Genomic DNA, 12,665 nt, shown 5'->3' with positions numbered 1-12,665 from the left:
TAACAATCCATTTCAATATAAGTGTCCATAGACATTAGATGAATGATGGCCTAGCCCACCTTATTCGGCCATCTAATGTATATGGTGGTGCCCGATGGCAGATGGTGGGTAAAAGCAGGGTCAGATATAGAGGATTTAATACACCCAATTATTTTGTTCTCAAGAAAGATAATCTTTAGAGGTGCCTGGCGGCTTCTAATTTCCTTTCCCGACTCACAACATAGGCACGTTTGGCTGAATCGGGCGTATATTAGGAGGAAAAACTACAAGCCAAAGAAGTGTACCTCTAAAATGTATGGCCAGCTTAAAGGGTATCTGCCAGCAGATTTTTGCTTTGTAATCTGAGAGAAGTATGATATAGGGGCAGAGACCCTGATTCCAGTGATGTATCACTTACTGGATTGCTTTATGCAGTTTTGCTAGTCTCCTTGTTTTCTCTGCTGTACATAGATCAGTACTATGAATGCTAAGCCCTTTATAATACTACCCACACCACTGATTGGCAGCTTCCTGTACACATTGTCTTGTTGCACAGATGGTGTCTCACCAGCCCTGAAAAATCAAATGGCGCGTCGGGGGCGCCGTACGGTAAGAGATTCGTAGGCATCCTGTCTAGCTGCCAGGTACTATTGACCTGGATCCTGGACTGGAATCCTATGAATCGATCCACTCATCTCTATTGGCGACAGAGTACCTTTAATTCATAACGCTAATTGTAGAGATGTGCAACCAAGGTGCATAGTCATTTCCCCTATAACTTACCTTTGCAGATTTTCACAATTCCAGCAATGATGACAGCGATGAGGGCCACTACTTTGGCATAAGTGAAGACATCCTGGACGCGTGTACCCCATTTTACATAAGCACAGTTCACAAAGGTGAGGAGCGCTAGGAGGAGGCAAAAAAAGTGAGTTATGTTTTCATATGGAGCAATGAACTAAAATGTATACTGTAATACTTCTAACTAATTCATGGTAGGTCATCCAGATGACATTTAACATTCAACAAGTTAGTAGTAAGATCCCGGAACCCAAAATGATCAAATGCTGTAGAGCCTCCATTGACAGTTAAAGGGATTGTCCTTCAGCTCTACAGACAGACATGGTCGTGCTGGAACTTTCATTTGATGTAATTGGTGTACACTGATGTCCAATGGTAACATTCATGGATGTTTGATATTCCAATGGAGACCTTTTTGTGCCCTTTCAGTCAAAGGCGTATTAATATGACAGCTAATATATCTATAGTAATAGCTGGACATGATTGAGATACAATATTCAACAATACATAGCAGGGAACATAACTCGAAAAATTCAATTCTGCTTTTGGGAGACATGGGTATATAGGCCCCATATGTTTTGCAGTGCCAGTGCTGCCCTATGTTACTACGTTGACTGAAAGCTAGGCACTAGCACTAGTAATACAAGTTACTAGAGAGGGATGTGTACATAGAAAGTAAATTACAATATCTGGGCTACCAACTGTCCATAAATGCCTGAAAAATCCATGAAAAAATCAGAGACTATCACCAAAAACGGATGGTTACTGTGATTGATTTCTCGGGCTGATGTCGCAGTCGGTGGGGTCACTGGCCGGGCCGAGTATTCCCATCTGTGCACAGGCCGGAAAGTGTGAAACATTCACAGGAATTTCCAGTGATTTCACACATATATCGTTAATAATTGGTATGATTCATTGCGTTTTCCAATGAGTTTGTATAATATTAGCTGGCTGTGATTTTTGGATAAGCTGTCCAGAAAAAAACAAAACTCAGGATAGCAACCCTGAACATGACTCCTTCACAGAGGAGGCTGAGTGGGCTCAAGCCGCTCCTCAGGTAAAACATATTGGGATTCGACATGTCATGTAAGTACAGGTCCGGGAGAACAATTCCAGAGCCCAGCCCTGCAATCTGGTCTATTTCTCCCCCGCCAGGCAGCGATAGCGCACATTAGTCATGGGCCGCCTGAACTTCTCTTTGTAGACAGAGATTTGGCCGCTTTTGTGACATCAGTGGGGATGTATTGTCCCCGGCAGTCATGAGACCGTCCTGCTGCTGTCAGCAAAAGACCCACTGCCGCACTTCCTTGTGTACCACTTTCCACCCACATCCTGTTACACACAGACCAGGGACCTCGCATTTCAAAAGACAAAAATAAGGGAAGCCCAGCAGATGGGAACACTGAAATGAGAGAAGGACTGCTAAGCAAATACTCAGCACTGCACATCAGGCAGACACGCAGAACGCGCCTTCCCATTTCCGAATATCATCACTCAGCAATCAGAGTTTCACTTCCATATGGGTCCGGCACATGACTTTAACACACGACATGATGGTTCTCTTAGGTTAAAGGGGTGTTCCCATCTCCAGGATCCTATCCCAATATGTAGTAGGTGTAATAATAATAATATTAGCAAATACCTACAATTAGAAATGTAGAATAGTTCTTCTGGTAAGCTACTCCGCTTACCCCATGTGCAGGGCATTGCAGTAGCTTAGGTATCCATGGTTACAAGCAGTAATACAGTGCCAGTAAGACAGCTGTTAGTAGTTGTAACCATGGATAACTAAGTTACTGCAATGCCCTGCACATGGGGTAAGCGACATAGCAAATCAGGAGAACTATACTACATTTCTAACTGGAGGTATTTGCTATTATTATTATTCCACCTACTACATATTGGGATGTTATTTTGGAGATGGGAACACCCCTTGAGTTCCTGCAATGAGTTTATCCTGAGTTTTTGAAGCTGCGCATTTTCGCTGCACCAAAACATAAAGCCTTCTAGTTCTAGTAAAGTGAACGGGATTTATAGGAATCTCTCGCCCACTGTGCTTTTTATTCACTCAGTGTAAACTGACCTGCAGTGCGTGTTTCACATCGACGACAACATGACAATTTCTCTTGCGGGTACGCCGAGTGTTATGTGCAGATTTTACCCACAGAATTACACTAGATGCGGAAAATCCACAAAAAAAACGCATATACCTAACTGCATGAAAGACAAATAACAAGAAGTATCAAACGCAATGCCACTTAATTTAAAACATGACACACCAAAAATAGAGGAAAAACCACAGCATCAAAACACAATGTAAAAAAAAAAAACATACTCCAAAACGCAAAAAAAAGAAACGCAAGCAACCAAAGAAACGCTGCAGAAAATTGTCAACATCAAAAACTCACCAAACGCTCTTCATGGGAATGTTTGACAACTTTTTGGTATTGCATTTTTTTCATTGCATTTTTGAGTGTGTTTTTGACGCGTTTTTGACGCTGTTTATTTTGTCTCTTTTTGTATATCATGTTTTAAATAAAGCTGATTTGTTTTTTTTTATACTTCTGGTATTTGGCTATGAAAAGCAGTAAAAACACGTGTGTGCTTTTTTTAGCTGTGGATTTTCTGCATCTAATGAAAATCAATAGGAAAAATCTGCACATAAGACTCCGCGTACCCGCAAGAGAAATTGACATGTTGCGGATTTACACTGAGTGAAAAAAGAAGCACCGTGGGCAGGAGAGCTCTATAAATCCCATCCACTTTGCTGGAACTGTTTGATGCAGTGAGAATGCGGGACCGTACAACAAAGAGTAAGCGGAAGTCCACCTTTATCATGACAAAGTGGGACATTATCTTTTAGGGCAGAGACACACTGCCGTATTTCTCCTGCGAGAATCGCACCGTAAAACCTGTACTGGCTGTCGGCACCTCTCCTGACCTGAGCTTGACAGCCGCATAGTAATCCATCACGCTGTCTTGCTCAGGTCAGGAGAGGTGCCGGGCCAGTCCATGCACTGCGATGCGATTCTCCCACGAATTATACGGCCGTCTGACTCTGCTCTTATGGTCATGTTCTGATCTGGAATAATAGTTCATTTGCATTCCTGATGGTTTCTGAGCTGCAGTCATACAGCAGCCCTTCGTAGTATTCTCGTAAGTGTAGATCGTCTACGGGTCCGTATCCAATAGCAACATGCAGAATTGTGAATGCAGCTCTGGGATTCAGCTCTGGGATTACAAGATAAGTAATCCCATGTATTTACACAAGTTACACACTTTATGTGGATTTCATTTCTATACCCAGCTACATACACAGTACATACAGACATTCTGTGAGCCAAATACATGTTAATATCGCATCATGTCCAAAACGTGACGTCATTGTCTTCTTACCTATGCACGTCGCTGCTATGAGTCTGTTTGCAGAGTAGGGAGACTCACAGGATGGGAAGATGGGTTGCACCATGTAGTTGGCGAAGGTAATGGCAATAACAGCTTGGCTCGTAGGCTCAATGATTAGCAGAGAAGTCCATAGCCTAATAAAGGCTATAAAGCCACCAAAGGCCTCCAGGATGTAGGCATAGCTCGCTCCTGACTTGGTAATAGTGGTGCCTAATTCTGCATAACATAACGCACCAAATATCGAAAACACTCCTCCAACCGCCCAGATCACAAGTGAAAGACCATATGAAGCGCTATAAATCAAGACCCCCTTTGGCGACACAAAAATCCCAGAGCCAATCATATTGCCCACAATTAGACAAACCCCATTTATCAATGAGATCTCCTTCTTGAGTTTCATGGATTCCTGAGAGCTGGAGTTGGTTGCAGTTCCATTTTTTCCGTTCGGAGTTGGCTCCTCGGTGGCAGCTGATGTGTATTTAGTGGAGATACCCATGGTGGAATGAAAGAGTCAGCAGCACAACAGCATGTCCAGCTAGGAGAATAGGAGAGGTCAGAGGGTGAGCTAAAAAGCCATACACATCAAAACGTTACAGCGGAGGACTGACCACTGCTACATGTTGTAAACTCGGAAAACAAGCAGTCAGGTACACTCAGGGATTCGGTCGTTTTCAGATGATTCTCTAGTTTAGGCTATTTATACATTAGATAGGGTTAGTAATTGTTCCCGAATCTTTCAGTTTTCAAGACGCAGAACCCATGCAGCACCAAAGAAGTCCAAAGCCGAAGACTTAGTTACATCGGAAGAGTACCCGAAAATACCAAATCTGGCCAAATAAAACCTATTGTAGATAAAATCATCATAGTAGCAATGTACACAATATTCTTGTTCCTTTTATATCACATTACTGAGCACCTGGCCATGATGTATTTTTATAACAATGCTGTGTTTGTCATTACAGGTAGTCCGTTGACATAATACAAAATAGCAAAAAGTGATAAAAACGGTCAACAAAAAACATGGTGGAATATATTTTTGAGCTAGTAAACCAAACACTGTCTAATGACATAAAAAGAAAAGGGAAGTTTACGTTTCTTAGACCTTTGGAGTCAGGCTGATGGGATCCAATTTTTAAACATACTTTTTCTAGCCTACAAGCATATTTACATAGGTTGAAAAAAGACCTAGGATCATCAAGTTCCACCTTTCTCCATTCCTGCAGTATTTCTATATGTACCTTTATTATACACTATGTATTACTTTGGGGTTAAAATGCAATTAAGGGTACTCCTGCATTCAGCTTCCACGGAGTGCAGTCACCTAAGACTCTGTGATGACCATGTCTCAGCCCGAAGTATGGCATATGCAGTGAGAAAAGTCCCCAGCAGAAAGTCTAATACATGCATAGCACAGGGCTCCTTCCCCCCACAAAGCACAAGAGAGACCCTTCTTAGCATCTGCCGAGTGGTATACTTCTGTATATCATTTTTTATTGTGGCATTCTTGTACAGTGGATTATTAAAAAAGTCTTATACCATGGAGTATATATTGTATATCTTCATTTACAAATTGGAGCTAACGGGTGAGGTATGCCACTTTATGCCAACATGTGTCTGCACATTTTATAATTGCCCAAAGACCCAAATTCCAGGACTTGCTACATGTATAGGTATTATTCCTGTCCACCCAGGGCAGACCAACGGCAGACTGTTATCTGCAATGCCCAGAAAGCCAAGGACCCATACCTGACCTGTATGATATAATAACAAAAAATAAGAGATCAGTTATATTAGCTGTATGTATTTTAACATTTCTGGTAATTTTAAATAGTTTTTACAGGTATTAGCCAAACAGGACCTACAAGTGGCATCCACCTAAGGTATGAGATCATCTGACAAGTTAATGGAGTTTCCCCCACAAACAAAGTTCATTTTAATCAATAGGTCTTGAAATAAGAATAGTATGTGAATAGTATGTGAATAGGGACCTCTACACTCAAGAATGGCTGTGTACTGATCCGAAGCCCCTTGTTCTTGGCATTGGTGGGAGCTTTAAGGGGTATTCCCATCTGCACGGTGGCTCAGTGGTTAGCACTGTTGCTCTGTCAGTGCTTGGATCCTGGGTTCAAATCCCACCAAGGGCAAGATCTGCAAGGAGTTTGTATTCTCTCCCTGTGTGTGAGTGGGTTTCCTCCTACACTCCAAAGACATACTGATAGGGAATCTAGATAATGAGCCCCAATGGAGACAGTAATGATAATTTATGTAAAGTGCTGAGGGACATGATGGTGCTATAGAAGCAAACATAATAAATAAATAATAATCTCCAAGATCCTATCCTAATATGTAGGAGGTGTAATAATATTAATGTTAGCAAATACCTCCAATTAGAAATGTAGTATAGTTCTTCTGATAAGCTATGTTGCTTACTATGTTGTAGTAGCTTAGGTATCCATGGTTACAACCACTCATATAGTGACAGGTTGTTAGTGGTTGTAACCATGGATAACTAAGCTACTGCAAAATAGTAAGCAACATAGCTTATCAGAAGAACTATACTACATTTCTAATTGAAGATATTTGCTAAGATTAATATTATTACAGCTCCTACATATTGGGATAAGATATTGGAGATGGGAATATCCATTTAAGCTTCTGGAACCTAGAGGAAAGCTAGGCTTTCCTTATCTGGAGCAAAGATTATTCTCGCTGACAAAAGTCAATGCTGCAAATGAAATCTTTGGTCAAGGCAGAGTGACTTCTCAGCATCTTCCTCTGGCACCTAGCACCCAAGGCACATGCCCAGGCAGCCTGGTCTTTGCTATGCCCGTCAGATCCCCTTCTCTCACTCTTTTACACCCTGATTATTTTCCACTCTTGAAACAAGCTGCATTTGTCTGAGCCTTGTATATGAGCCTTACAAGAGCTAAAACAAGCACCACAAAAACACCACAAAATGGGAAGAGTGACAAGAACCGCTTGGGTGAAGAAGCCAGTCCCGTCACCGTCAGTCACCTTATAGTTGGCTCTGATGGTCATCGTTGCCATGGCAGCTGTCAACCATTCCATAATATCCACATGAAAGTGCCAGAGCTTTCACGTTGTCAGTCTCATGTGTTTTGTGCATGCCTGAGAAAATAAGCCTGAGGCATCAGCTTCACCTTTAAGTAAGTGACAAGTTTACTTATTCTAGGAAGTTAGTTATTAATGCCCGGCCTATGGGAGCAAAGTCCTGAAAAGTGTTCCCAGAGGTATAAACAACCGCAGCCAGCTGTGACCCCGGCACTGATCACGGCCAATTGCCACACACCCTGCCATTCTGGGGGCGCTCGGCATCCACCAATCACCACATCCTCGATCTAAAGTCTTGAGCTCAATAAAAGCCTTATTAATGATCATGGAGACTCCACGAGTCGCTTGAGATTACAGCCACAATTCTACCATCTCCATAATGGAGGGTCCTGATCTAACCTGCACTCACAGCTCCCACCATAGTGATGGGGTCCCAGAGACCCAGTAACCATGAGCTACACATGCTGCTATTCTGGAGCAAACCTGCCATCTCTGGTGTATACTGACCGACCAGCTGGGGAATATTCAGCACGCTCCGAGAACAGGAACCGCAACAGTAAAAACAGCATGGTGTGAACGTCTTCAGAGTCGTGGCAATAATCGGGGGCTACTGAGTGGTCTTGGTAACGCTGAGGTGACACGGCCAGTGGGATAGGTCCAGTCATCAGCAGAAGGTTGAGGGTCTGTGGGGACCAGACTGTAAGCCGTGACAACAGGGTGAGTGGAGATGGTGGTGGGTACACTGACCAATATATGTGTGACAGGAGCACAGTGACTATGTAGTGATGGTGGAGGGGTATGGTGGGGACAGTAGTGGGTATAGGTGAAACCTGAGGGGCAAATGCACAGTTATGTGATGTGGGTGCAGATGGGTAGGTGTAGTGATGTAAGGTGTGGGGGGATATGGTGGGTACACTAGTGGGTGTATGTGTAACCTGTGGGCTAGGACTGTGATATAAGGTGTGGGGTGATAAGGTGGGTACACTAGTGGGTGTAGGTGTAACCTGAGAGATAGGTGTAGTGATGTAAGGTGTGGGGGGAAATGGTGGGTACACTAGTGGGTGTATGTGTAACCTGAGGGATAGGTCTTGTGATGTAAGGTGTGGGGGGATATGGTGGGTACACTAATGGGTGTAGATGTAACCTGAGGGATAGGTCTAGTGATGTAAGGTGTGGGGGGATATGGTGGGTACACTAGTGGGTGTAGGTGTAATCTGAGGGATAGGTCTAGTGATGTAAGATGTGGGGGGATATGGTGGGTACACTAGTGGGTGTAGGTGTAACCTGAGGGATAGGTCTAGTGATGTAAGATGTGGGGGGATATGGTGGGTACACTAGTGGGTGTAGGTGTAACCTGAGAGATAGGTCTAGTGATGTAAGGTGTGGGGGGATATGGTGGGTACACTAGTGGGTGTATGTGTAACCTGAGGGATAGGTCTAGTGATGTAAGGTGTGGGGGGATATAGTGGGTACACTAGTGGGTGTAGGTGTAACCTGAGGGATAGCTCTTGTGATGTAAGGTGTGGGGGGATATGGTGGGTACACTAGTGGGTGTAGGTGTAACCTGAGGGATTGGTGTAGTGATGTAAGGTGTGGGGGGATATGGTGGGTACACTAGTGGGTGTATGTGTAACCTGAGGGATTGGTGTAGTGATGTAAGGTGTGGGGGGATATGGTGGGTACACTAGTGGGTGTAGGTGTAACCTGAGGGATTGGTGTAGTGATGTAAGGTGTGGGGGGATATGGTGGGTACACTAGTGGGTGTAGGTGTAACCTGAGGGATAGGTCTTGTGATGTAAGGTGTGGGGGGATATGGTGGGTACACTAATGGGTGTAGATGTAACCTGAGGGATAGGTCTAGTGATGTAAGGTGTGGGGGGATATGGTGGGTACACTAGTGGGTGTAGGTGTAATCTGAGGGATAGGTCTAGTGATGTAAGATGTGGGGGGATATGGTGGGTACACTAGTGGGTGTAGGTGTAACCTGAGGGATAGGTCTAGTGATGTAAGATGTGGGGGGATATGGTGGGTACACTAGTGGGTGTAGGTGTAACCTGAGAGATAGGTCTAGTGATGTAAGGTGTGGGGGGATATGGTGGGTACACTAGTGGGTGTATGTGTAACCTGAGGGATAGGTCTAGTGATGTAAGGTGTGGGGGGATATAGTGGGTACACTAGTGGGTGTAGGTGTAACCTGAGGGATAGCTCTGGTGATGTAAGGTGTGGGGGGATATGGTGGGTACACTAGTGGGTGTAGGTGTAACCTGAGGGATTGGTGTAGTGATGTAAGGTGTGGGGGGATATGGTGGGTACACTAGTGGGTGTAGGTGTAACCTGAGGGATTGGTGTAGTGATGTAAGGTGTGGGGGGATATGGTTGGTACACTAGTGGGTGTATGTGTAACCTGAGGGATAGGTCTAGTGATGTAAGGTGTGGGGGGATATAGTGGGTACACTAGTGGGTGTAGGTGTAACCTGAGGGATAGCTCTTGTGATGTAAGGTGTGGGGGGATATAGTGGGTACACTAGTGGGTGTAGGTGTAACCTGAGGGATAGCTCTTGTGATGTAAGGTGTGGGGGGATATGGTGGGTACACTAGTGGGTGTAGGTGTAACCTGAGGGATAGGTCTTGTGATGTAAGGTGTGGGGGGATATGGTGGGTACACTAGTGGGTGTAGGTGTAACCTGAGGGATTGGTGTAGTGATGTAAGGTGTGTGGGGGGATATAGTGGGTACACTAGTTGGATGTATGTCTAACCTGAGGGGGATATGGTGGGTACACTAGTGGGTGTAGGTGTTAGCTGAGGGATAGGTCTGTGATGTAAGGTGTGTGGGGGGATATAGTGGGTACACTAGTGGGTGTATGTCTAACCTGAGGGGGATATGGTGGGTACACTAGTGGGTGTAGGTGTTAGCTGAGGGATAGGTCTGTGATGTAAGGTGTGTGGGGGGATATAGTGGGTACACTAGTGGGTGTATGTGTAACCTGAGGGATAGGTATAGTGATGTAAGGTGTGGGGGATATTGTGGGTACACTAGTGGGTGTAGATGTAACCTCAGGGATAGGTCTAGAGATGTAAGATGTGGGGGGACATAGTGGGTACACTAGTGGGTGTAGGTGTAACCTGAGGGATAGGTCTGTGATGTAAGGTGTGTGGGGGATATAGTGGGTACACTAGTGGGTGTATGTCTAACCTGAGGGGGATATAGTTGGTACACTAGTGGGTGTAGGTGTAACCTGAGGGATAGGTCTGTGATGTAAGATGTGTGGGGGGATATAGTGGGTACACTAGTGGGTGTATGTCTAACCTGAGGGGGATATGGTGGGTACACTAGTGGGTGTAGGTGTTAGCTGAGGGATAGGTCTGTGATGTAAGGTGTGTGGGGGGATATAGTGGGTACACTAGTGGGTGTATGTGTAACCTGTGATGTAAGGTGTGTGGGGGGATATAGTGGGTACACTAGTGGGTGTATGTGTAACCTGTGATGTAAGGTGTGTGGGGGGATATAGTGGGTACACTAGTGGGTGTATGTCTAACCTGAGGGGGATATAGTTGGTACACTAGTGGGTGTATGTGTTAGCTGAGGGATAGGTCTGTGATGTAAGGTGTGTGGGGGGATATAGTGGGTACACTAGTGGGTGTAGGTGTTAGCTGAGGGATAGGTCTGTGATGTAAGGTGTGTGGGGGGATATAGTGGGTACACTAGTGGGTGTATGTGTAACCTGTGATGTAAGGTGTGTGGGGGGATATAGTGGGTACACTAGTGGGTGTATGTGTAACCTGTGATGTAAGGTGTGTGGGGGGATATAGTGGGTACACTAGTGGGTGTATGTCTAACCTGAGGGGGATATAGTTGGTACACTAGTGGGTGTATGTGTTAGCTGAGGGATAGGTCTGTGATGTAAGGTGTGTGGGGGGATATAGTGGGTACACTAGTGGGTGTAGGTGTTAGTTGAGGGATAGGTCTGTGATGTAAGGTGTGTGGGGGATATAGTGGGTACACTAGTGGGTGTATGTGTAACCTGTGATGTAAGGTGTGTGGGGGGATATAGTGGGTACACTAGTGGGTGTATGTGTAACCTGTGATGTAAGGTGTGTGGGGGGATATAGTGGGTACACTAGTGGGTGTATGTCTAACCTGAGGGGGATATAGTTGGTACACTAGTGGGTGTATGTGTTAGCTGAGGGATAGGTCTGTGATGTAAGGTGTGTGGGGGGATATAGTGGGTACACTAGTGGGTGTATGTGTAACCTGAGGGATAGGTCTGTGATGTAAGGTGTGTGGGGGGATATAGTGGGTACACTAGTGGGTGTATGTGTAACCTGAGGGATAGGTCTGTGATGTAAGGTGTGTGGGGGGATATAGTGGGTACACTAGTGGGTGTAGGTGTTAGCTGAGGGATAGGTCTGTGATGTAAGGTGTGTGGGGGGATATAGTGGGTACACTAGTGGGTGTAAGTGTAACCTGAGGGATAGGTCTGTGATGTAAGGTGTGTGGGGGGATATAGTGGGTACACTAGTGGGTGTATGTCTAACCTGAGGGGGATATAGTTGGTACACTAGTGGGTGTAGGTGTAACCTGAGGGATAGGTCTGTGATGTAAGGTGTGTGGGGGGATATAGTGGGTACACTAGTGGGTGTAAGTGTAACCTGAGTGATAGGTCTGTGATGTAAGGTGTGTGGGGGGATATAGTGGGTACACTAGTGGGTGTATGTCTAACCTGAGGGGGATATAGTTGGTACACTAGTGGGTGTAGGTGTAACCTGAGGGATAGGTCTGTGATGTAAGGTGTGTGGGGGGATATAGTGGGTACACTAGTGGGTGTATGTCTAACCTGAGGGGGATATAGTTGGTACACTAGTGGGTGTAGGTGTTAGCTGAGGGATAGGTCTGTGATGTAAGGTGTGTGGGGGGATATAGTGGGTACACTAGTGGGTGTATGTCTACCCTGAGGTGTACGGCTAGTCCTGACGGGGTCGGCTCACACTCACTGCTCCTGGAAGCCTTCTGCTGCCCTCGGCTGCCGCTGCTGACACTGAAGAGGCAGCGCACAGGAGCACTGCCCGTTTAGCTGAGGGCCGGGAGGAGGGTGCAAGGTACAGAAACAACAGGATTTCGAAAGAAGACAAGATCACTCAGCGAATTCTGAGAGTTGTGGAGAAAGCATTTCTTATCAGCGGGGGGAGGAGGATGGAGGCAGCGGGGGGGCAGGGAGCACTCAGGAGAGGAAGGTGAGGAGGAAAGTGGCCGTGCTGGGGGGAGCTGCTTCAGAACGACCCCCGGGAGCCCCGCACCCTGCAGAGTGACCGGGGCGGAGGGTTTCCCGCTAGTGGGCTGCCCCCTCCCAGCCTGGGAAAGCCGCTTATCTCGGGAGTCTGTATTACTGGTAAATCTCCCGGAGAATGC

General features: G+C 45.6%; 1 protein-coding gene across 3 annotated transcripts in view; it reads right to left on the bottom strand.

The window, feature by feature from the left end:
- The window catches only part of LOC141089143 (Y+L amino acid transporter 2-like), a 52,216-nt gene extending 39,817 nt beyond the window's left edge, over positions 1–12,399 (bottom strand). The window contains exons 1-3 of one of the 3 annotated variants that reach the window (XM_073575465.1): positions 12,251–12,399; positions 4,177–4,720; positions 763–888 (exon numbers count right to left, since the gene is read on the bottom strand). In XM_073575465.1, the coding sequence (XP_073431566.1) occupies positions 763–888; positions 4,177–4,681 (631 nt within the window). In that variant the 5' untranslated portion in view covers positions 4,682–4,720; positions 12,251–12,399. Of the gene's footprint in view, positions 1–762; positions 889–4,176; positions 4,721–7,200; positions 7,334–7,764; positions 10,521–12,250 lie in introns of those variants that run through there. The other 2 variants (XM_073575466.1, XM_073575467.1) reach the window with 2 other exon arrangements.
- Positions 12,400–12,665: the final 266 nt, after the last annotated feature.

This window comes from Dendrobates tinctorius, unplaced genomic scaffold (genome assembly GCF_039654945.1).
Source record: "Dendrobates tinctorius isolate UK_male_01 unplaced genomic scaffold, ASM3965494v1 ptg000044l, whole genome shotgun sequence".
Lineage (NCBI taxonomy): Eukaryota > Metazoa > Chordata > Amphibia > Anura > Dendrobatidae > Dendrobates > Dendrobates tinctorius.
Note: the sequence above shows the minus strand (reverse complement) of the source record. Positions and strands in the feature narration are given on the sequence as shown.